Genomic DNA, 22,431 nt, shown 5'->3' on the forward strand with positions numbered 1-22,431 from the left:
TTATCTTTCTCAGCCATTGTGCATGAAAATGTAAACATTCCACTTTCGTCAAATACCAACGAGTATCTGCCACGCTGTCTGTCCTCACATTAATCGAGAGGGTAACGGCTGTCAGTTGTAAGAAGTGCAATAGGTTTCAAGGTTTGTTTGGCCCTCACGTGTCCGCTTCCGACTCACCTGTCAACTATGTATGTCCTTCATTGTCGCACAACACAACACTTCTTCAGAACCTCTGTTGGCGTGCCATTTCCACTGACATTTACAAATTATACACACCGTTTCATACATAGAGAAGGGGTCAAACACAGACACGGCCCAAGCCCGGACGTGCGAGTGAACAAACACAAAAGGGCCGCGGATAGTTTTTTTCCAGTGATGCACATATACACACATTTGGGTACACGCTGCATTGTTGTGTGATGAGATAGACCGATACAGAAAAGTCACGTATGCATCCCTCCGCCACCACAAACATACACAAACACATGTCACTGCCATTGCAAAAGCACGACACACAAAAACAAGGGGGATGCAATACAAAGCAATACCCACGCACACAAGATCTCCCCTCTCTCTCTCTATCAGCACTTGTCTCCTTCTCTCTGGTTGCTTTTGCAGATATGTTGCACCTCTTCTGCATTTCCACCACTAGGAGTGCTGCAGCTTTGCGAAAAACCAGCACTCCCAAATCTACCACAGCTGCTGCTGCCTCACACTGAGCTGCTGTGCAGCAGAAGAAGGGGAGCTGACACCCGGTGAACGCACACAAGCAGACACCTTCTTAATCATCCACATTGACTTTTTCTTTCTCTTTTTATTAAAAAACAAGTGGTTCCACATGGTACCAGACACATAGTGAACGTACATAATGTGGGACATACAGATAATACAGTGAGTTCGCTAACTCCAAAAATATGTTCACAAAGAAAACGCGCTGCCCCTCAAAATAAATCACATTTTCGGTGGCTTAGAAGATGGTAATCAAAGAAAAAGCAAAGATTAATGCATTCTCAGTGACAACATCGTGCACGAGCTGCTTTAATTTTTCTAATGGTCACATCATGTTTCTTGTATAAACTCAACCTCATTTGTTGCCAAGAAAATGTTTTCTGTTGCTCAGGCAAGTGCAGAGACAGGAATTTTCCACCTTTTCAACAAAAAAGTGAAACAAAACACTCCAACACACACCAAAACATTCCTTGGCCTGTGGCAGCTCCTCAGTCCTGTTTGTCCAGGTCACAGTCTGGGAGGGTCGCGACCTCGAAAGATACACTGAGACCTGCCATACCACTGAGAAGTCAACCTGCAGGTCGGGAAACAGAGAGAGTGAGTGAGGGTGAGAGGAGAAATGTTGTGACGATAATAAAACTGTCAATGCACGATTATACAAAATAAAACTAGAAGCACATTCAGAGCCATATACAGTACATGCACTTAAATGTAGCTTGTATGTCTCCATTTTTTGAGGCAGAGTTGTTATTTTTGTGATTTAGGCCTTTATAGTGTAGATAAAATTAACTTGACTTAAGGAATTATCAGATGTTCTTAGGGGTTTTAAACAATCTCATTTGTAAGAGAAAATTAAGTTAAAAAATTAAAAATCAAAAGTCACCTCAAAATAAAATCATGTCACGTCCAGCTTTATTTGTCTTTGCAGTAGTCTACTCTGATCCTTTATTAAATGAAATACACACAAACACACACACAAACACACACACAAACACACATATACATATATAACTCATTCAGAGTGCTGCGTTTTTATCTAACCTTAATTCTAACCCCAACCCTATAAACAAATCTCAACCCTTTAACAACACGAGGAGCAACCAAAATGTCTTCACGTTCCTCAAACGTCCTCACTCTGTGACGTCTATGCTGAACATGGACCCAACAAAGATATAAGAACAAGAACACACACAAACAAACACAGATTTGCTCTTCAATGAGGGATTATCACTGACATATACAGGCTCATATTAGGGTTTTATTTCTAAATAGTGGATAGAAAACCTGGCTAAGACGCTGGTTTGTTCACAACTTGAAGTTTCCTGTTTATTACATAGTTAGAGTTTGTCTAAAGAGATCTGGGTTAGACAGATCCTTCAGCTGGCAAAAAATAAGATCTGTGTTGTAATAAACTGGAATCATCCATTATGATTCTTTGTATTTCTGCATGTGCATCCTTGTCTATCTTTACACGGCTGTGGTCGTCATGTTTGAGGACAGGTCCCGTCACTCAGCCGCTCGTCCCCTCCCCTCCTGTCCCCTCCTGTGGTCCTGCCACTGATGTTGAGCAGGTGACCTTTTCTCTCAGCTAATCCACACCAAAAAGCCCTAATTACTGCTGCCGCTCCACCAACCTCCCCTGGCCCGATAATCAATACAGCCGATTGGCCGGCGGATCACCCCGTCAGCCACCAGCGCTTGTGACTCTGTGTGTGTATGTGTGTTATACAATGATATAGTGATGATGGCATTTTTCATAAGAAACTGGGGCAGAGCAAGAAAAAACACAGTACAGCAGTATTTGTAGTGGCTGCACAAGCAACAGAAAGATAAACAGAGGGGAACCGCAAAGTGGCCATACACACAGTTGTACATACACACACACGCACACACACACACACACATACACACATTCCTCCCTCCAACCTGAATGTTGTGACACCAGTTGACCTTATTGAGCTGCTGTTGTGTAAAGAGTCCCTGATTAGAATATCTTCCCTTTAACCTTTAGCAGAGTGACGCGCCTCTCGAAATCAAAGAAATAAGCCATCGGTTTATGCAGAGAAGCAAATGTATTCTGTCGTTATTTCATTACGCTGTGGCATTTCACTACACATCCTGATTACATTATTGAAAATGTTGCTTTTCAATAATAATACTCTCCTTTTCTCTATTTTTTTGCACGTGCAGGTGTGCACTCCTGGAGATGTACGATATGATGGCCTGACAGAGTAGAATGTACGCTGCCCAGAGCACTCGTGCTTTTCTCACCTGTGAGTGTGTGATGCAACTCTGCATGTGAAAATGCCTGAGGACATTTCAAAAGCAACAAAAGGCCAGACAAGTTATCAGAGAGAAAAAGGAAGTTCAATTTTAGATGCAGCTGCAAGAACACAGACCTATCTGTGAAAAGAAGAAGGCCCAGGCAATCTTTCTCTCTCTCTCCTTCTTTTCTTCCCTTTTCTTTCTCCGTCTGTCACTCTTGCTGACAGTCTTTGATTGTATTAGACAAGTTAATGAAAAGCAACACAGAAGAAACGACTGGCAGCCCTTTGCGGCAGCCTGCACCTGCCAGAGTGTACGTCTGTGTGCACATACCTGCCAGTGTCTGGCTGTGTCGTGTCCTCGGGCGTGCCAGCCAGTCAACGCGGTGATGAGAAAGTAAGAGAGTGATGAGAAGCTTGTCCATACCTCCAGGGTTGGGTCCATTCTGCAGACATGAAATGGTTATGAGTATAAACTGCGCCAGACAGTGTGAAAGCTTGGAGGGGAATGAGACTCAAATTAATGAAGAAACAATGCGTTCTATTTTGAGACCACATCGTCCTAAACTGTAAATAAACCAAGTTACAATACTCAATGTAATAGTCTTTCCAAAATTCAGGAATAACTTAATTCAATGTGTCAAAATGTCACATACCAGTCCATCAACAAAGTTTTTAAATGACTTGAACATTTGATTGAGCTGCAGGTACTTAACATGTCATCAGCTAATAGTCTTATTTAGAAAATTAAATGTAAATGAATTGCCTCAAAGAGATCTAAGAAACAAACAGTTTAGAATTAGGCAACATACAGTATGTGATTTCATGCATACCTGTGCATGACATGTGTCAGAGGCCGAGCCAAGTATCCTCAGACACTGCATCCATTCTGGTCAAATCAGCATCTTACAATTATAGGTGTGGATGTCAGAGGGGTGCATTAGTGTGTACTTTTGTATAGTTGAACTGTATATCTGTCAAGTGTCCTATAATTGGAGATAATGTCCCAAAACAAATCTTCAATCAATATTCACATTTTTCAAACCTCGACAAAAAGTCCCTTTTCAGCCCGAGGCCACAGACAGATGTCTGCTTCGCCTACCTTGTTGCAACAATGCCTTAGTTATAGCTACTTATTATAACAGTGGTCTTTTCCCAGTTCACATGAATTGTAGAAATCTAGACTACTCCCATTCTTGGCATATGGCATAAAAAAACACTGTCATCCAATTCACCCAAAAGTTCAAATTAATTCAACAGTGGCAAAGAAGCTATATGATATTTGTTGTATTTTATTTCATTTATTTATTTATTCTATATATATATATATTACTACTTAGTTCATCAACATGTTACTGTTCTGTTTGCACCATGTTGCTACACACAGTCTCTCACATATTAAGTGTGACATCACAGTTGCTTTCTCAATAACAAACAGCTACACTGTGTTCGTCCATCACCCGAGGTTGCTGAGACGACACCATCACTGTGATCTGTGGTCAGCGGCGGTTAATCTAACTGCTGTGGCTGGTGACCAGGTCAGGGTGAGTCAATAACTGCTATGAATCCACTGTTATGACATTGAATATCCTATTTCAAAAGTATATTGATGGGCATACATTGTTACTCTGATGTGTAATTTTGATTCTTGGTAATACAATCTGCTGTAATTAGAAAATGGTCATTGGTGATGAAATGGACAACTCATTCTATCCCAACTTAATGTGAGAGTTCAAAACTATAATGCCACCCACCAACAGTAAGAGGGGTATTATGTTGATTTATGGGATGCAGCAAAACATGGAAATGAGTAGGCTATGTGTTAGATGTGCAATAAATAAAATGTTTACTGTCCCACAGCACTAAGTGAACATAATATATGCATGAAGGTTCACAGAATCAATAGCAATGACTCAACAATTGTTTTATAGATGCTCATTTCTGTCTTTCAAAGCTCATTGTCCAGCCCAACATAACATGAAGTCGTAACTGGTGATAGAGGAACAACATGGAGCTCCTTTCCCTTTAAACACACTGGAACACACTCCTGGAGTATCTTTATTCATGGTGTATGGTAACCCAGCCCTGGAACTTGAAATAACCTTTGTCATAAAACAGACCATTAATCTGGAAAATCTCTTCGATTTTCAGGGTCATGTTCTGTGCCTGCAGTAGACGTCTTTGTCCGGTGGTTTCCATATGTTCAAAATCTCTACAATGAAGTCAGTGAATAAAGTGTTTTCATAACTGACAGGCATGATAGCAACAACTGGAAAAACAAGAGTCAGTATGAGGACAACTGGAAACTTCCTTCAAACTCAAACACTAAAACTTTTCCTGCACATTGGCAATACAGCACAGGCACATGCTGTCCATGCCAGCAACCTTTGTGCATCTATGTGCACTCTGTGCACGTGTGTGGACATATGATGGTGGACTGAAGACATGTAGCTCCACAGAGAGCTGCCCCAGTCAGCCTGGCCTGCTGAGTGAAACCCTGTAGTAATGTTTAGTTTACGGGGTGAAAAAGAAGGTGAGTAGTGGGGGGGTGGAAGGAGGGAAGAATGGCTGACAGGGTTGGGGTTCTGTGGGTGGACGAGCGAGTGAGGGGAGTGAAGAGGGTTGTGGTTGAAGGAAGGGAGGGATGGCTCATGGGGGAGTGATGGGGGAGAGGGGAGGGAAGGAAGGATGAAAGGTCCAACCGGGACGGCGCGCAGGAGAGGTCCCGCTTGGTCTTGTCAGTCAGTCGTCTCTCTCTGACACCTGAACCTCCGCTGACCGGGTCGTGACTGCCTCTCTGGCGCTGGAGATATCACTAGGGGGGGCTGACCTTTGACCCCTCACCTCCTCATCACCACCGCAGCCCTCGCCACGCCTTCTCGAGTAGCCCCCTCACTCGCTTCTCCGCCTTAATTTCTTTTCAGAGCTTTCTCCTCCACCGCTTTGCCAGCGGTGTACCCAAAACACTTTTCTGATCTGATTGTTTCCTAATGTAATGGCCCAGATCGATTCTAGTCTCTAAAATCAAAATAGGATTAATCCATTGAAATATATTTTAAAAATCTAAGATATTTTGTCTTTGAAGAAAATACTTTTTTCACACAGTATGGTTTCATACTTTCGTGAGCCTAAAACCATGTTGAGACAGGCGTACACCACAAAGGCATTGATTTCATGGAGGATATGGGTCCACACAACCACAGGTAATTGTGATTACACACAGGGAATTCATACTGTCAGGTGACCATGTTGGAAAAATAGTGCATAGTGGAACATATGAGCAAAGCAGAGTTTGAGATTAGTTGTTTTACATTGTTTTTTGTTTGATGAGAGTTAGATAAGAAGATAATACTACTAAGTCTGGATGATAAAAAGGAATTTAAAGTGAGCATCCCATTGGTCTAATTTAATGCAAACACTGGAATCAGTAGCCTCCTTTCACCCAGAGCCTCCTTTAATCCTCTTACCAGCAACATGCCTTTGCGACATACGTTTTTGTTTTAAAACAGCCTTATAAAAGTAAAATGATCTGTGTCCACATGAGCATTTTAGCTCTGCATCAGTAATAAACACTGTCCTTGCTAACCTGGCAGAAAACATATAATTTGACTGGGAATGTGAGCGCTGAGGCAGATTGTCTTCTCTGCAGTTGGTTGCTTAGTTACAGAAAATAGTGCAGACAAGAAACAACAGCGGTTCCCAATAAGATGAGAGATTCACTTTCTTGGACTGAGGAGGATGTGTACCTGTTACTGACAGTGTTTACAACAATTTGCATTCAAAGCTGGTCTTCGAATCTGATAAGAACAAATCAAGAAGCAAATGTGAGTGACTACGTCATTGTTCCCCAGCTTCTCCTTTATTGCCCGTCCAGACAACATCGAAGCCCTGGAGTTTGTAAATAACAGAGCCAGGACAGTTTCTAAACTTAAATGTTTTATGCTCTCAAAAACCCCAGAGTAGTTAGGATGGCAGATATAAACTTAGCAGCATTTAAAAATAAAACATTTAATATGGATATAACCTCAGTCTGAACACCACTTATAGTTCAGCTCCGCAAAACAGCAAAGCAAAGCACACTTCTTAAATATGGCTAGGTAATTATACATTTTGACAATATAAACACAGATATGTACAGGAATTATGCGCCCTCACATTCAAACACATTTTCCTATGTGCAGTGAGCTACATACACACTCTGAACTGCAGCCGTTTTAGACGGTAAGCTTACTCAGTCAGGACAAGACAACATGCAGACACACACACACATCCCTGGAGAGTCAGATCTAATCCAAGGTTTACATTGTTAGGACAACAGGGATAATCCTGCTAACAGGGTGTTTATCTAGAAGCTGCTACCACTGAATCCCCAACACACACAGTATTGACCCAGAGAGAAGAATAGCAAAGGGGTGAGAAGGTAAAGGGCAAGAATGAGATTGAGACAGGACAACTATTAAAACTGAAGAAAGGAAAGAGAGAAGATAACGAGAAATGAGTGGAAATGACGGTAAAATGTTGGAGGAACCATACAGATGGAGAGGGATGGAGGAAAGGGTCTGTGCTGTCAGGTTTACACACATGACACTCTGATGACATGGATAATCAGTGCAGGAGTGGACACAGCCAGTCCCTCAGGACCACACACACACACACACAGCGGATGGCACACCAAAGACCATATAATCCTGCATTTAAGACAGCAAACACGGATGCATAAACAGAACACATGTCAATTCAATGAGCTAATAAGGGTTGACTGTGGTAAAAACTTTGAATGTAAGGAAATCGTGTTGAGCACATTTAGAAGAACAAAGTTAATTTTAAAGTGATGATCTATATCTTTATATTGAAAAAGCATTATCTTCACGGCTAAGTGTTCAGTGATGTTGGTTTTGTACCTGTGTAATCTGTTGACTCGTGTCCCTTGTCTTAACAATAGACAAGTAAATTAGTAGGCAACTTTAGCACTGTACACTTCTGAGGTCAGAGCCCATTCTCACCCCTGTGCTCTTGTGTCTCTGCTTCACTGCTGCTTGACATAATCCTGTCATGAGCTGTTTCTCAAATTAAGTCATACATGCTGCAGAAGATGCAGGAACTAGTATTTGTTCAGTTTTATGTGGCAGAATAGGCTCAGCTCCTGAGGGTGCTTGCTAATTAATGCAATCAGAACAGGGGTTCCAGCAGGAGCGCTATATGTAGCAGAGGCAAGCAGATACATACAGATACACCCTAATACCGACACATAGTCCTTCCAACTAATCTAGCACCAATCCTGAAGTTTGCTATGGATGTAAATGGGCATTTTATGTGAGTGCATGCTCCAGTCCTGGAGCTTGTGCCGGAATTCCTGCCAATAAACAAAGTTTCTGTGGGTATTAAAAATGAATAAAAACTTATTTTGCCTGTGTCACCCTTCAAAATGATCCTACAGGTTTCATTTTCAAAATAGCCACCATTTGTAGCTCTGTGATGTTTGCTATAATGTGCTTTGAGGTAGCTGTAACTGCCTGTGAGACTGCAGTTGTGAATGTGTTGGCTTTGTAAAAAGAGTTAAAAATCGTTTGACTATAAGTAGAGAAAATTGTGGGTTTCTCCCCTAATTTTCAATGTTTGCGCCAATGCAGCCATACTGCACACCAGTAGCTGTCCACCAACCAGGGACTCTAAAGTTGAGTAGCTAACTGCCCCTCCACTATCTGATGCTGCCTGTCGGAATATTGCGTTGGGTGGCGTTAACTTCATGTTGGGGGGGAGGCTGCAGGGGAGGGAATGGGGGGATGAGGGTGTATTGGCAGGATGGCTACAGGCTTTAGCATGCGTGTCAGGGCCGGGGGACGCTCCCTGAGCCAAATGCCAGTCTATAGATCGCAGAGGGGACTAAAGATCACATCATCGTCCACCCGGACACGGGTGACACCAGACAGCGGACGTGGGAGAGAGGGAGGGCCGAATGATCCCTGCCAGGACGAGCCATTATAGACAGCCGCTGTCATTACAGGGGTGTGTGTGTGCACGAGTGTGTGTGCAAAGGCGCGTGCACACGCACAAACACACACACTTGCACGAAGCGTGACTACGACGTTATAGACAAGCGCTGTCATTAGAGGAGTCTCTGTGGAGCTCAGATGATAAGGAGGAGGGGGAGGGGGAGGTGTTGACGAGGGTGACTGTCCAGCTGTCTGCAGGTGAGCATGTGGTGTTGGAGAGGTCAGCTCCTATAACACACACACACACACACACACACACAATGGACAACCTCAAAGCCCTCTGCACTCTTGCAATTACTTCTTACTTTCTTTTCCAACCTATAATCAGAAATCTCATATTTACCTTTTAGCCCAACTGATTTCATTGCTATCTACTGGATCAAGTAACCTATCTCCTCCCTCAATCCAGAAAATAAACCAATAAAATGTGCATGCAGCAGTGGACCTAAAGTATAAATTGCCACAATTTACACAGAGGGGCCAATTACAAGTCCAACACAGTTCCTGATTCAGAAAGGTGCTTCCTTGTTTACTGTTAACAGTAAATAGCTTTGAGAAACAAAGGCTCCAACTGGTGGATCCTTTGGTGATGAACCATTTTTCAAAAGAAATAATGGTGGCAGCAAGCGATGAGACGTCCAATGTTTGATTATCACGCTTCAACTCAACCGAACAGCTAAAGGTAGACATGTTAAAAAACGGGAATTAAAACTTTCCTGTTGTGTCCAACCTCAGTTCTGCTGCTATAACTGCAATAAGGGCAGGGATGAGCTGGTGACGCTGTAGTACCAGACCAGTTCATTTTAGTTTGGGCGGCACATGAATGGGACTTTCAAACTGGGACCTTGCAGGTGTAACTGACAAAAACATTCAATATAAAGACCACAGTCAGTCTCTGAAAATGGGCATGGGAACTTAAACCTGTTTTGCTTTGATGATTTTCTACTTGACACAAATGATACCCTTGAGCAAAAAGTGAGAACTGTAGCCTCGGCTCCAGTGCTGACAGCTCATATTAGCTTCTCAAATAAGTGAATGGCGTCAGCATATCATGCAGGTGCTGTCTCTGTCATCAGATTAACACTCCTCTCTACATTTCTGTCAGGAATTAAAATATTCTTCAGTAGGAAAGTACAAAAAAGTACGTCACTGCACGCTATGAAAGAGGATATGGAAAATCAAAGCAAAAACAGTGGTTTTCTTGTTTACTAGATTCAAGGGCAAACTGTGAGGTAAGGATAAAGTGAATGAATGGGGATATTGCCAACACAGTAACTACAGTAAGTGTCTCTCCATCAAAGTACGGCATAGTCATGCTTTCTGGCACAGTTGATGAAGTAGCTGGAGAAGGAAGAAGCAGAGAGGAATGGTGGGAGATTTTTTTATTTAAGATGCAAGTGAACCAGTGGATAATAGTTTAAGAGCATGTCAGCCAGTTATTGATGATTTCTGAACATGAGGGGGTGTCATGTCTGTAAACCATGATGGAAAACACATTCAACAGTCTCACACACACCACTAGTCAGAAACACATAGACTGGTACATGACCTACAGGGAAACAAATACTGAACCCACAAGTATAAATACAGACAAACTTCCAGTCCTGTACAACAGAGGGGAAGTTCCAACAGAACACAAAGATCAAGAGTGAAAAACATCTGCAGATTATTGACATTGGTCAATGATTATGAGGTAATGATGTTTATTTTAAGTTTAACATCCTGATTTCATAACTCCAATAGTAATTGGAGTATTTGCAGCACATATTGACTTGACCTTTGTAATTATACCAACATGTTCCTTTTTGAAATTTAGTTGTGTGTGTTTGCTAGTTTGTCTTTGATTTAAAGTTGCAGCATTAATCATCTCCTACAAAGACAGTATGTTTGTTGATTGTTTGTAGTGTGTTTGTTTTGTTGTTTTTTTTGTCAGCAGGATTACGCAAAAAATGATTGTAGGAATTTTCCACGAAACTTAGTGGGTGGGAGGTAAAAAAGAACCGGTTTTAATTTGGGGCAATTCTGGACAAAGGGATGAATCCAGACATTTTTTGTCACTTTCCTCAACTTTTTTTTTTAATTCATGGGACTTGATGAAAGAGGCATAAGGAAGGTGATATTTATGAGTGTGTGCAGTATAGTTTGGCTTGATTAAATGTAAGGGGATCGTTGGCCCTTGGCAAGCGGTATGTGCTTCTACTGACTTCTAGTTCTCTATATTCCATTCAATTACATTTTATTTGTATAGTGACAAATCACAAATTCATTATCTCAAGGCACTTTACATAGTAAGTTCAAGACATTGCGTTATTATAGAGAATCCCACCAGTTCCCTCAATGAGAAAGAACTTGGTGAATGTGGAGAGAAAAACAACCTTTTCTATGCAACTTACATGTTTTCAATGCTCCAAAGATGCTGATGTTTTTGTTGACATATTTGTTTGTGTTTTCTTAAACTGCAGTGTATGGAGCTTTCCTATGCACCCTACTAATTAATACATGATGCTACATTTAAAATATATAGGATTGAATTCAACAGGAAAAAAAGCTAAAGCTTCAAATACATCCTGATTCCTGGATGTTCACTGCTGCATTGGTTCCTTGGAAAGGTATAATTCTTTCATTTGATCATTTTAAGAGTATGATTTTTTTCCTGATGCAACTTGTAAATGTAATAGGTGACATAAATCAGGTTTTGTGATCATCAGCACTTTATGAGGCTTTTGGGAAACGAGGCCTATTGCAGAAACACAAGAGCAATGCTGAAAGAAAACAAAAACAGGGAAGACTTTGTCTTTTACAAGATCACCGTCTATGTAGGATAATGTTTTATGATGGCCACTGATGCTCTGTCAGCATCTCAACTCCAACAGAGCATGTGATAAGAAGCTTTTATCTGTCCATGTTTACACAGCCATAAACACACAGGATCTCGCAGATTTAACTCTGAATCAATTTGTCTTGCAAAGCTCACTGTTACGAGTGTCGCAGATTGAAATCTAGACTGCTCTCTGCCTGAAGGGGACAGACAGCCTATCAGTGCATAGTTTCACACTGCCTCTCAGACTCCCACAGTGTGATGCGCTTCAGGGCGCAAACAAACGAGAGGCTTAGAGTTACAGTAAGCCTCATATCTGTCACTGAAACATCTCTGTCATTCTTAACAATAACAAGCTGCTGTATTAACATTGCCTGTTTAAACATCCATGCTGGCTTTGCAGCTGTTTGTGTATTTTATTGTGTAAAAATGCACTTATGCAGTTGAGCATTTGTCATTAGTGAACTTTGCTTCAGAGAAGACCGGCCTCATAAATGTTGAAATATGTTCATTTAAATAAACGCTACTTGACATCAGAATTGTTCTAACTCTTCAGTTGAACTACTTGAACAAGATGAAATCTAGAAAAGTGCCACAATCGTGTCAAATTATCTGAACCTCCTGACTTGGCCAGCACACTCACATCAGCAGCCATCAAAGAGGTCAAGCTTTCAATTCTGTATCAGTTAACACACAAATTGCTTCCCCGATCCCTCCCAGATTGTGTTTCAGTTCGTTCTCCTGTCACAGCGCACGTGGACACCATTGCTCATTCTTCATGGGGAGCGCTGACAGGTAAAAATGGCGACAGGTGAGCTCAAACATCCCGACAAACTCTGCATTTCACCCCTGGGCAGAATCCACCCCTCACACATCTCTTGACTCTTCGTGGACGTGGAGACCTTAAATCTGAGGTGCAGAAACCCTTCTTCTGCCCCGCAGCTGTGGGTGTAGGCTTCTCCTTGTGAAAGTAAGAACTTTGGTCCTGTGATTCTTTTTTGTGATATGTTAGCAATCATCTCCCCGGGGCCATTTTAACACATGCTACTTCACCTGTCTAGTTATTCATGAGACTAAAGGCTCAGGCCCTTTTTACTTGACAAGCACTCAGGAATATGGCTGATGGGTGAGTTGCTGGCTGTGCTGTTAAGTGTTTTGGATTATGTTTTGGCTTTGTGTGTTAATCTTACAGATTAGCTTCTGATGATTGAAGTTGCACTGGCTCACAAGACAATGACAATATATATATTTTATGAGACTATAGGTGATACACATTGTTTGCCAAAGATCACTAAAGTTATCTTAGGAAGTAATATCACTCAATTATTCTATTTGTGCAGCATCAGGACAAATCAGCAAGGCTACCAGAGTATATTGTGCGGGATTACAATTTAAATTTTGTAATTAGATTACAGTTACCTATCCAAGCAATGCTGTGATACTATAATTACATATCAAATTGTTTGCCGTCTAACTAGTGGGTTATTGAATAGGGTTGATATTTTTTTCTCGGTGCACCCATAGGACAGATAAACGCAGGGCGACACATATGACAAAGAGCTTTGACACATAGCTTTGGTAGTTTACCCTCCATTTTGGGAAGCATTCATTTGAGGAAAGGACATCCGTGGACAGCTACATGCAGTCAGTCACAAATAAAAGACACAGACTATAAAAGACCATTATAGTCTTTTATAGTCAATTAATGTCTCCTACAAGTAATCTGCTTTTTAATGATGGCTTGTTTATTCAAACTCAACTACACACCTGTAAAGTTTCCCAACTCTTACACTGTGACACCAACGGTCAACAATCAGACAGGCAGACAACACTCAGATCCCTGTCTGTGGCAGTTCCCACTATTGTACCGTACACTAACACATAATCACACAGACACACAAGGTGAAAACATCAGCCACGCTGTCAAACACTGCTGAAGATATAGGCCACACATATATGGGAGTAGAATTACTCACATGGTGCTTTTTAAACAAGACATTATTCATTAGTTTGTAAGAACCAGTTGATTTTATCAAGATGTCTATATTGACCTCTCCGAGAAAAGACATCGACTTTTTGAAGATGGAAGACTGACTGAGTGTATGAGGCCTATAATTAAACTTGCTTGTGGTTAAGTAACCTTTACCTGCACAAAATATTGAAAAGCCATGAGCCCTGTATTTGTACTTAATTGTAGTATTTAGATATGCATTTGTTAAAAATTGAGTTTCATTTTATCCAGATTTAGAAATGGAAAACATGGAATTTGTTCTTCAAGACAATTAAACTTGTTGGTTTTAAAGATAGGAAACACTCAAAGACTTCCTACTGCCTAAATGAGATAAGACACAGGGCTAAGCAAAATTGAATTTTTCTTTTGCACAATTTGAAATAAAAATTTAACTTTGTTACATTTTTATGAAATGATTCTTGTTGATGATAATGATGACTAAATTATTATATTCATTATATATTATTTGCTGAAAAAGGTTCCATGGTGGGGTTTTTTTACTGTCAGGGGTGTGTGTGTGTGTGTGTGTGCGTGTGTGTGCGAGAGAGAGAGAAAGAGAGAGGATGAACAGCCTGTCTGTCAGGTGTTGGTACTCACATTAGTCACGTAAAACACAAAGGATTCTGGGAAGTGACAATGGCCAACACAAAGAGCATCCAGACTCCACTCAGTGTCACCCGATCTCTCCTCTGTGTGTGTGTGGGTAGACAAGTGTGTGTGGGTGTGTATGTGTGTGTGTGGTGGGGGGCTTTTTTCTTTAGGGGGTGAGGGCGCCTCATTGGCTGCCATGCTAGGGTCAAGCTGAGGTCAGGACATGTGTGATGGATGGATCTCTGTCTCTAGACCACGGCCCTTCTCCCATGCAGTCATCTCTCCTCCTCTGGGCCTCAGAGCTGCTAAAGAGTCCCGGCTGTGCTCTCCCCTCCTCTCCTCACATCTCTTTGTGTTTGCTCCACGCTGCCGAGCACAGGACTGCTTCAGCTGACAAACATGGAGCTCAAAGAAAACTGCAGACAACTCTCTGAGGTGAGTTCTGTTGTGTAGCCGTGGACGAACCGCACTCCAGTCAGCCTGTAACCTCCACCACTTAACCCCCTCTTCTTCTTACCTATCTCACATCCCAGCTCCCATCATCTAACCAGCATCACCGACATACGCAGAAGCAGCAGGACAGGCCGCCACTGACCACATGATGTCACCTCTCCGCTCCTCTCCTTCCCCTCCTTCTCTTCCTCCATCATACTGTCAATCCCCTCCATCGGCACCGTCCCTTTATCGGCACATGGAGATGCACATCTGTCGATGTAGGAATTCATTTTGGCTGCCAATCACAACACGGCAGTGGTCAATGAGCACAGATGTGCCAATACCTCAACGATCCTGATGAGTGACTTCTGTCTGTCTGCCTCTGCGGGCTGCCAGCACTTTCAGTCTGCTGCTGAGACTCAGTTTGACTTAGAGAAGAAACTGTTTTTCTTACTCTCTTGTTCTGGTCTTCACTGTGGCCAAGTAAGGCAGTAACATAGCTGATCATAAACAAACCACGACTACGATGTGTGTGTAAAGACGCAGTTGGATCAATGTAGGTGTCACTGCAGAGGCCTCCACTGATATTATAGTTCCTATCTCTGCACCCCCATTTGCATAATGTTCCTGGACTTCTCTATTACAATGGAGAAATGAGGCTGAACCATAAAAGCTTTGGTCAATAAGGTTTAATGGCAATGCCAAATGGATATTTACCAAGGGTGGTGCAGTGGAATAGTCTTCGAAACTTGTGTGCTTCCTCCATTTTCCTCTTACTTAATAATTCTGTTGGGGGTTTATAGTCTTTCCCTTTGTCTTTGGAACACACATACACACAAATAAGCCTCTGGGAAAAATGAAAACATAAAACATATAGGTGAGACTTCAGAGGATGAGACCTCGGTGTGACACCGCTGTGCTGACAGCTTTTGAAATCTATTTCCTCTCCGTTTCTCTCACTGCACTGTGAGCCACTGCATGCATGTGCAAACTCTTCTCTGACCTTATAGTATCCCCAAGCACTTGTATTTGCATTTGATTGCCAGCACAAATAACGTCTGTGTATATCATTGCATTTCTCTGTGTGAAAGTGTGTGTATGTGGTTTCCAGATAAATACCTGTACCCTTTGAGCTGGTGGCCTGTGAATCATGGTGTCATCTTAGTTTCCTCTTCCTGTCTCACAAATCATCTCGCTGCAGCCACTGATGCTGTTGGAGAAAACATGTCACATTATGTATTTTATTGCGAGCTGCTTGTTATTTTAAATCCTTATATTCAGTCTGGAGGAGCCCATGTATCATATTACATCTCAGTGATTTTCAGAGGGATCCTAAAGTTTTTTGTCATTTAGCATTTAAAACTTAAGCTTTAACCATCTGAAGCATGTTGTTCTTCTCCTTTATAAAGTTTGATGGCAAAAATATTTGACGAGGTGAAATGGTTCCTAACAATGTCCAAAATGCAAAAGTAATATTCATCAAATTACTGTTATTATAAAAACTTCTAAAAAGCTTTGTTTCATTTGTTAATGTCATTACTATTATTGGTTTATTATAATGTAAAAACGACAAATGTTAACATGGGTAAATATATGTGATTAAGTTAATGGGAACTTCTAACAATAATATCAATATTATTTTGGTATTGTAATGCTTGAAAATGTAAAGACCCATTCTATATAATGAAACCAGGTCTAAAAATATGTAAAAGAAATAGAAATTATTAACAAAACTTATATTAAAAAAAGTAGTAAAATATATACGTGTGTGTTTATGTGTGTGTGTGTGTGTGTGTGTGTGTGTGTGTGTGTGTGTGTGTGTGTGTGTGTGTGTGTGTCTGTACAATTAATCCAATCATCGATTTGGTAAATTATTTTCAACAAGCCCATACAAATGATTAAATCTTTTAAGTTAACATGCGTAATAATTAAAAGGTTGTAGTTATCCCTCCAGTTCTTCTGGAGAATATTCAACTTAAAATACAAATTAATGTGTTTCAAATATACATTCACATTTACCTTCGTTTCTGAAGAACAGTGTAATAACTCTTTCGGTTTCAATTTTATAGATTAGAATTTAAGGAATTACTGTCGAAAAGTAGTTTCCTCAATTTGTGCCAGGCCTGTTCCAATCACATGGCACAAACGTCTGGTTGGCACCAGGCCCACGTCTACTTCAGGCACATCAAGGACGCGCAGATGAATTCATTTCTGCGTCACCTTCTTAAAGTCGAGAGCTTTAAACGTCCGTCCTTCTTTTCAGAAAGCCCTAATGGTTTGTGTCAAACATCTGTCATCGTCCGGGTGTTTATTTGAGGGCCTTAATGGGAACCATCAGCCGTGCACGCAGGGCCAGACTCTGGCGGTACAGGGACCAGAAACCACGTCCAAATTTCACATGGCTGAGGTCATTTCATCGCTTAGTGCCGAGTGTGGAAGTGTTTTGATCAAACCGTCCTCATGGGGCTGGACTCTGTGGCTGCGTGTTTGTCCAGAGCCGGTCTGTAAACTGGTGTTCAGGTTTGGGTGGTGCTGGGACAACAAACTCGAAGTGTGACCGAAGGGTGACCCCGGGCTTTTCTTTTGAGGATCAGCTGCGTTTCGAATTCCAGTGTGTGGCTCCTGCAAAGCGCACAGGGGCCTGAGAGAGGACTGTGGAGAAGGAACTTCTCAGAATTATTGTTTAAGGGTTTATTCAAAGAAGAAAATGCTAGAATGTATTTAATGCAATCAAACATACCGTTTAATTAACGTTTCAATGAAATACGAAATGAGATGGAAAAAGGTAATTCACGCTTAAATAGATTTAACATATAGAATTTTGTTCAGATTAGACACGAAAAATAACTTTTTGTGGGCTTTTTGGCTAAATTTGTGTCAGTCCTTATTGCACAGAGAGAAATGTGCAATTACAGGCAAAATAGTGGGACACCAGATGTGTTGATTTAGAGGGACAGCTGTGGAAATATTACAATTTGGCTGCTGATTGACATTTTGTTACTAATCCAACTCGTGAAAAGGTTATTATATAATACAAATACCCACATAATGTCTAACACCACTCTTGGTATTTTTTGATATTCGATGAAAACGAATTTGTCACAAAACAAAATGAAACTACAAGCTGTTAAAACTTCAGTAAAACGTTTCCTTTGTCTTTGTCTGACTCTTTGTCTGAATTATAAGTCAGTGAAATAGCAACCGCCATTTAAATTGTGTTTTCTTCAGTTCAAAATAATGTTAATTATTTAGTTATTTATATAAAATAAGTAAATCCACAATCTATCAGTTTAAACTTTATCATTAATTCTACAGTTATAATTGTAAAATGTTTTAAATTATTTAATAAAAAGGCAGGAATTCTGATTTAATCGAGTACTAATTATTTGAGTTTGCCTTAAAAGTCTTAAAACAAGTTTTTACAATGCCATTGTATTATAGTTACCATTTAATTGAATAGCTTACATTAACATTGCTTTAAAATACCACCAACTTTTTGTTTAAAATCAAGATATAGATAGTATATATTATTACTAAAATGGAATATTTCGTTTTTGTACAGATATAAACATCATTATTGTCTCTGTAAATAAGAGATTTTCTATCACCACATTCTCATCCAGATTTTTCAGACTAACATCAGGCTCCTTCGCAACGAGTCTCGTTCGTCTCTATTTACACCGAAACAACACAATGAGGGTCTGTGCTGTTTCACAACCAACCTCGTTACAGGTGCGGCCTTTGTCCTGAAAGCAGAAAAACACGAGGTACGTCACGTTAACGGTGTAATTTGATTAATATAAAAAAAAGACTTTCCATTTAAACTTACACTCATTGATCTCCCTGCAGTGAATTAGAGCGCTGCAGCTTCGTGGCTCCACAGATCCAACAGAGCAGCTCCTGCAGGTAGACGCCAGGTAAAAGGTGAACGTCGCTCATTAATCACGCGTCTTTCCTTTTATGGCAGGATGGACTCGCATCCTGCACACCAGGAATTAAAATAGCAACAGAAGCAGGAAACGCCTTTTCTTTGGTTTGAAAATGGAGCAGAGGGATGTAGGTAACGTTGAAAATATCAGACAAAACAGTATTTCAATTTCAGTGTCTGGCTTAGACACAATTCTATGATTTAATGGATCTATATAAAAAACTTACAAAGTCACACACCAGGCATCTCAGAATAACTGCTCCAATTGAAGTGTCGGTTAGTGCAGATGTGACAGGCTGTGCTGCATGTTTTCACTTTTCTTCATGACATCAGGTGAGGACACCTCCATGTTACTTGGGGGAACTGAGGAGTTTACGCTGACAGGGCCAGTGGGCCCCCCCCCATCCTTGTCGATAGCCTAACCTCGATGTTTAATCAATACGAGATTCTTTTTTGTCCCCTCAATAAGCCGAGGGCTCGATGAGATTGTCATCTCAAATGACGCGCCCTCATCTCCTCCATGGATAAACATGCTGTTTTTTATGCCAATAACGCTTTCCCCCAGGGACGGGAGGGCGCGTGGCCGCATACATTGAGAGACTCTGTGATGCCTGAATCAGACAACGTGCTGTTCCAGGAGCAGTGAAGCCACGGAGAGAGCTTTGCAATGGGTGGATTTAAGTGGAGGATGTGCGTAAAATTAATCTGAAAACTCTGTCTACTTCTGTCTCTCCAAAGACTGTACACCTCAACAACGACACGAGAAGAGTTTTTAGAGGTAAACGCACTTTAATACTCATGATTGACCCGTAAATGTCTCTCTGGACAAACCACGTTGCATGTGATCCACTGGATTAAATAGACAACAGATAAAAGCCTGGGACATACATGGCAACAATGCCCGATTCCCCCGACTGATAAAACTCAGCGTCCCGCTTATATTACATGAAAGCATTACGCATCATGCAAATCTCACACAATAAGACATTCAGACAGTCGCGACAAACAGACTCACAGGCCTGGAACACAGAAGTGACAGTGATTAAGGGCTACGATAACAATGCACTCTATAACGATTAATTAACGAGGGCATCTCCTTGATTGTGTGATGCCTAATTGACGACATCCAGTGCAATCAGCCTGGCCGTGGCCATGACGCACAACTTTGGCACATATGAGGTATTTGTTTGTGTGTGCGTCTTTGTGACTTTACATCGGTCCATTCAGCAGCAGTCAGAGGCTAGAGTATGCAAGGTGCTGGATATCTTTGGCACCACCATAGTTTTAGCGCAATGTCTAATTTCAAAAGAAAGTGGACACATTTGAAACAACAACCTACATTTGCTTGGACAGCAATTTTCTTGTTATACAATATAAAACAAATCTATGACCAAGGAATTGTTCATATCATTGTCCAAAGTTCCATAGTGCAGTAACTTATTCTGGATGTTCATATAAGTTATCCATCAAGCTGAACTTTGGCTTTGATACACTGGACACGAGCTTTGGTATGTACAGGCCGCCTGTGGCCCAAAGAGGTAAAGAGGCAGTGGTTAATTGGAAGAGTAAGGATCAGCCCCCGTGGAAGACAGCGTGGAGGATGTGGGAGAAGGAGTAGACGGGGCTGAGATAGACTTTTCAGATGAAGCATCGTCCATTTTCTCTTGATTGCTCTCTCCCGGTTCGGAGGCTGAGGCTTTGGCCGGCAGCTGCCCCTCCTTCTCCCGCTTCTTCTGCTTCATCCTCCGGTTCTGGAACCAGATTTTCACCTGAGTCTCGTTCAGCTGCAGCGCAGCAGCGATCTCTACGCGCCGTGCCCGCGTCAGGTACTTGTTGAAGTGGAACTCCTTCTCCAACTCCGTTAGCTGCTTGGTGGTGAAGTTGGTCCGGACGGTGTTCGGTTGACCCCCAAAGCCGTACTCCCCGGACCTGCCTGCAGACAGAGAAAACAATCACTGTGAACTTGCAAGAAAAGAGATAGCTGCCCTGCATGTTCTCTGCGCACAACACATCAACGACTTATGGGAGCAACTTTTACGCAGCAGTCAAGCAATGACAGGATGTAATATATGAATGTTAATACTATAAGATTTCTGCTGCCACTGGGCCTCTCTGCGCAATGTGATGTATTTTCAATTTTCAGTATTTTCACATAACATAACAGCACAACAAATTATGAAGTTGGCAGTGTCCAATTTCAATTCAACAACATGGCACGGTTAAACTCTCGCACCCCTTAGAGTTTGGGTCACTTTTAAGCAGGTGATGTTAACAGATATTACAGTGACATTGGTACCACTTGGCACCTACCTGTTTTTGGTGGGTTCCTCTTCACTTTCATCCAGTCGAAGGTCTGTGCAGAAGACGCAGCCTCAGACAGAGGTGAGCAGCAAGCCTCCAGGTGGGCTGCGTGCAGAGGTGACAGCGGGTTTGAGCACCCGGGAAAAGGGGTTGCTTGCTCGTGCCCGCCACCGTAGGCAGCGTGGGCATACTGCAGCTGGCCCAGGGGGGCGGCACTGTAACCTTGGCGATGCTGAGAGACCATTGGGGAGGAAATGTTCCCCGAGTACATCAGTGGGCCGCACTGAGGAAATCCAGCTGTGGAGTCTACTTCCTGGTTGAGAGCGTAGGGGTTGTACGTAGCACAGAAACTTTGGGGTCCATAACTGGAGCTGCAGGCCGGGTGGGCCCCATAGGCGAGACCCAGAGACCCCGCAGTAGATTGGTATGACCCCGGCTGGTGAGGAATGCCGTCAGGGGAAGCCCTGCTCGCCATGAAACGGTCATCCGCGCCGCAGTTGTTAACTGTGACTGCGCAGGACTGGAAAGTTGTTATCCCGTGGTCCGAGTGGAAAGCCCTGACAGAGCATGAGCCACCTTCGCCGCTCATCACCGTGTAGTCAAGGAAGCTGCTCATTGTAGCATTGTCCTACCTTGACCGAGGGACAGTCCGTCTCTACAGACACCCTCTGATCTCTTCTTCACTCCTCTCTTACCCTGAGTGACCGTGCCAACCTTTACCTATACTCTGTCCTTATCAGAGGAAGGAGGGGGGCGCACGGGCCGATATCAATGAACGGGTGCCGTCACGTGGGCCCGGGTCAGCCAGTGAGACACTTGTCCTTATCCCCGTAGCCGGTGACAGATTGGTGTTTGAGTGGCTATTTAAATTCCAGGCGCTCGTCGATCAAGGTGACGCGCGTCGCCACTAATGTATTAGCCGAGCAAACAATGAGCTGGGAGGCAAACGGCGACGGACAGCTCCGGGGTCGCATAGAGAGCGGGGGAACGACACACACGGCGTCTTCTAACCCCATGTTGTGTGCTCTGCAGCCCGTGGAAAGATTAACGCTGCAACCTTTCTCCAAGTGGACGACCTCACCTGACCTTCAGGTACTATTTTTGGATTAGGAGAATAGGTGTGTGTGTGTGTGTGTGTGTGTGTGTGTGTGTGTGTGTGTGTGTATGTGTGACCAGTGTGTAACTGTATTAGCCCATGCTGTCATATGCATAGTGTCATTCTCTCCTGGATGGATGGCTTAGTGTTTGTGTCTGTCTGTTTGTGTGAGTGTGTTTGCGTGCGTGTGTGTGAGTGTGTGTTTGCGTGCGTGTGTGTGAGTGTGTGTTTGCGTGCGTGTCATTGCCACAGGCTATCTGAGGGC

At 42.3% G+C, this 22,431-nt stretch overlaps 1 protein-coding gene across 1 annotated transcript; it reads right to left on the reverse strand.

Annotated features, from left to right (window-relative positions):
* Window positions 1–807: 807 nt before the first annotated feature.
* On the reverse strand, window positions 808–22,162 carry hoxa1a (homeobox A1a). The gene is made up of 7 exons (XM_069516955.1): window positions 21,080–22,162; window positions 18,671–20,702; window positions 18,450–18,587; window positions 16,931–17,493; window positions 15,961–16,051; window positions 3,328–3,439; window positions 808–1,303 (listed from the first exon to the last, which is right to left on the reverse strand). Exons 1-2 carry the CDS (start codon window positions 21,684–21,686, stop codon window positions 20,323–20,325), a joined length of 987 nt encoding a protein of 328 aa, XP_069373056.1. The 5' UTR covers window positions 21,687–22,162; the 3' UTR covers window positions 808–1,303; window positions 3,328–3,439; window positions 15,961–16,051; window positions 16,931–17,493; window positions 18,450–18,587; window positions 18,671–20,322.
* Between the last annotated feature and the right edge of the window lie 269 nt (window positions 22,163–22,431).

This window comes from Paralichthys olivaceus, chromosome 20 (assembly GCF_024713975.1).
Source record: "Paralichthys olivaceus isolate ysfri-2021 chromosome 20, ASM2471397v2, whole genome shotgun sequence".
Classification (NCBI taxonomy): domain Eukaryota; kingdom Metazoa; phylum Chordata; class Actinopteri; order Pleuronectiformes; family Paralichthyidae; genus Paralichthys; species Paralichthys olivaceus.

Coding starts and splice junctions, on each gene's coding strand:
- hoxa1a (XM_069516955.1), bottom strand. CDS start 21,686: ATGAGCAGCTTCCTTGACTACACGGTGATGAGCGGCGAAGGTGGCTCA. Junction 20,703..21,079: donor GAGGAACCCACCAAAAACAG/GTAGGTGCCAAG, acceptor CTCTGTCTGCAG/GCAGGTCCGGGGAGTACGGC.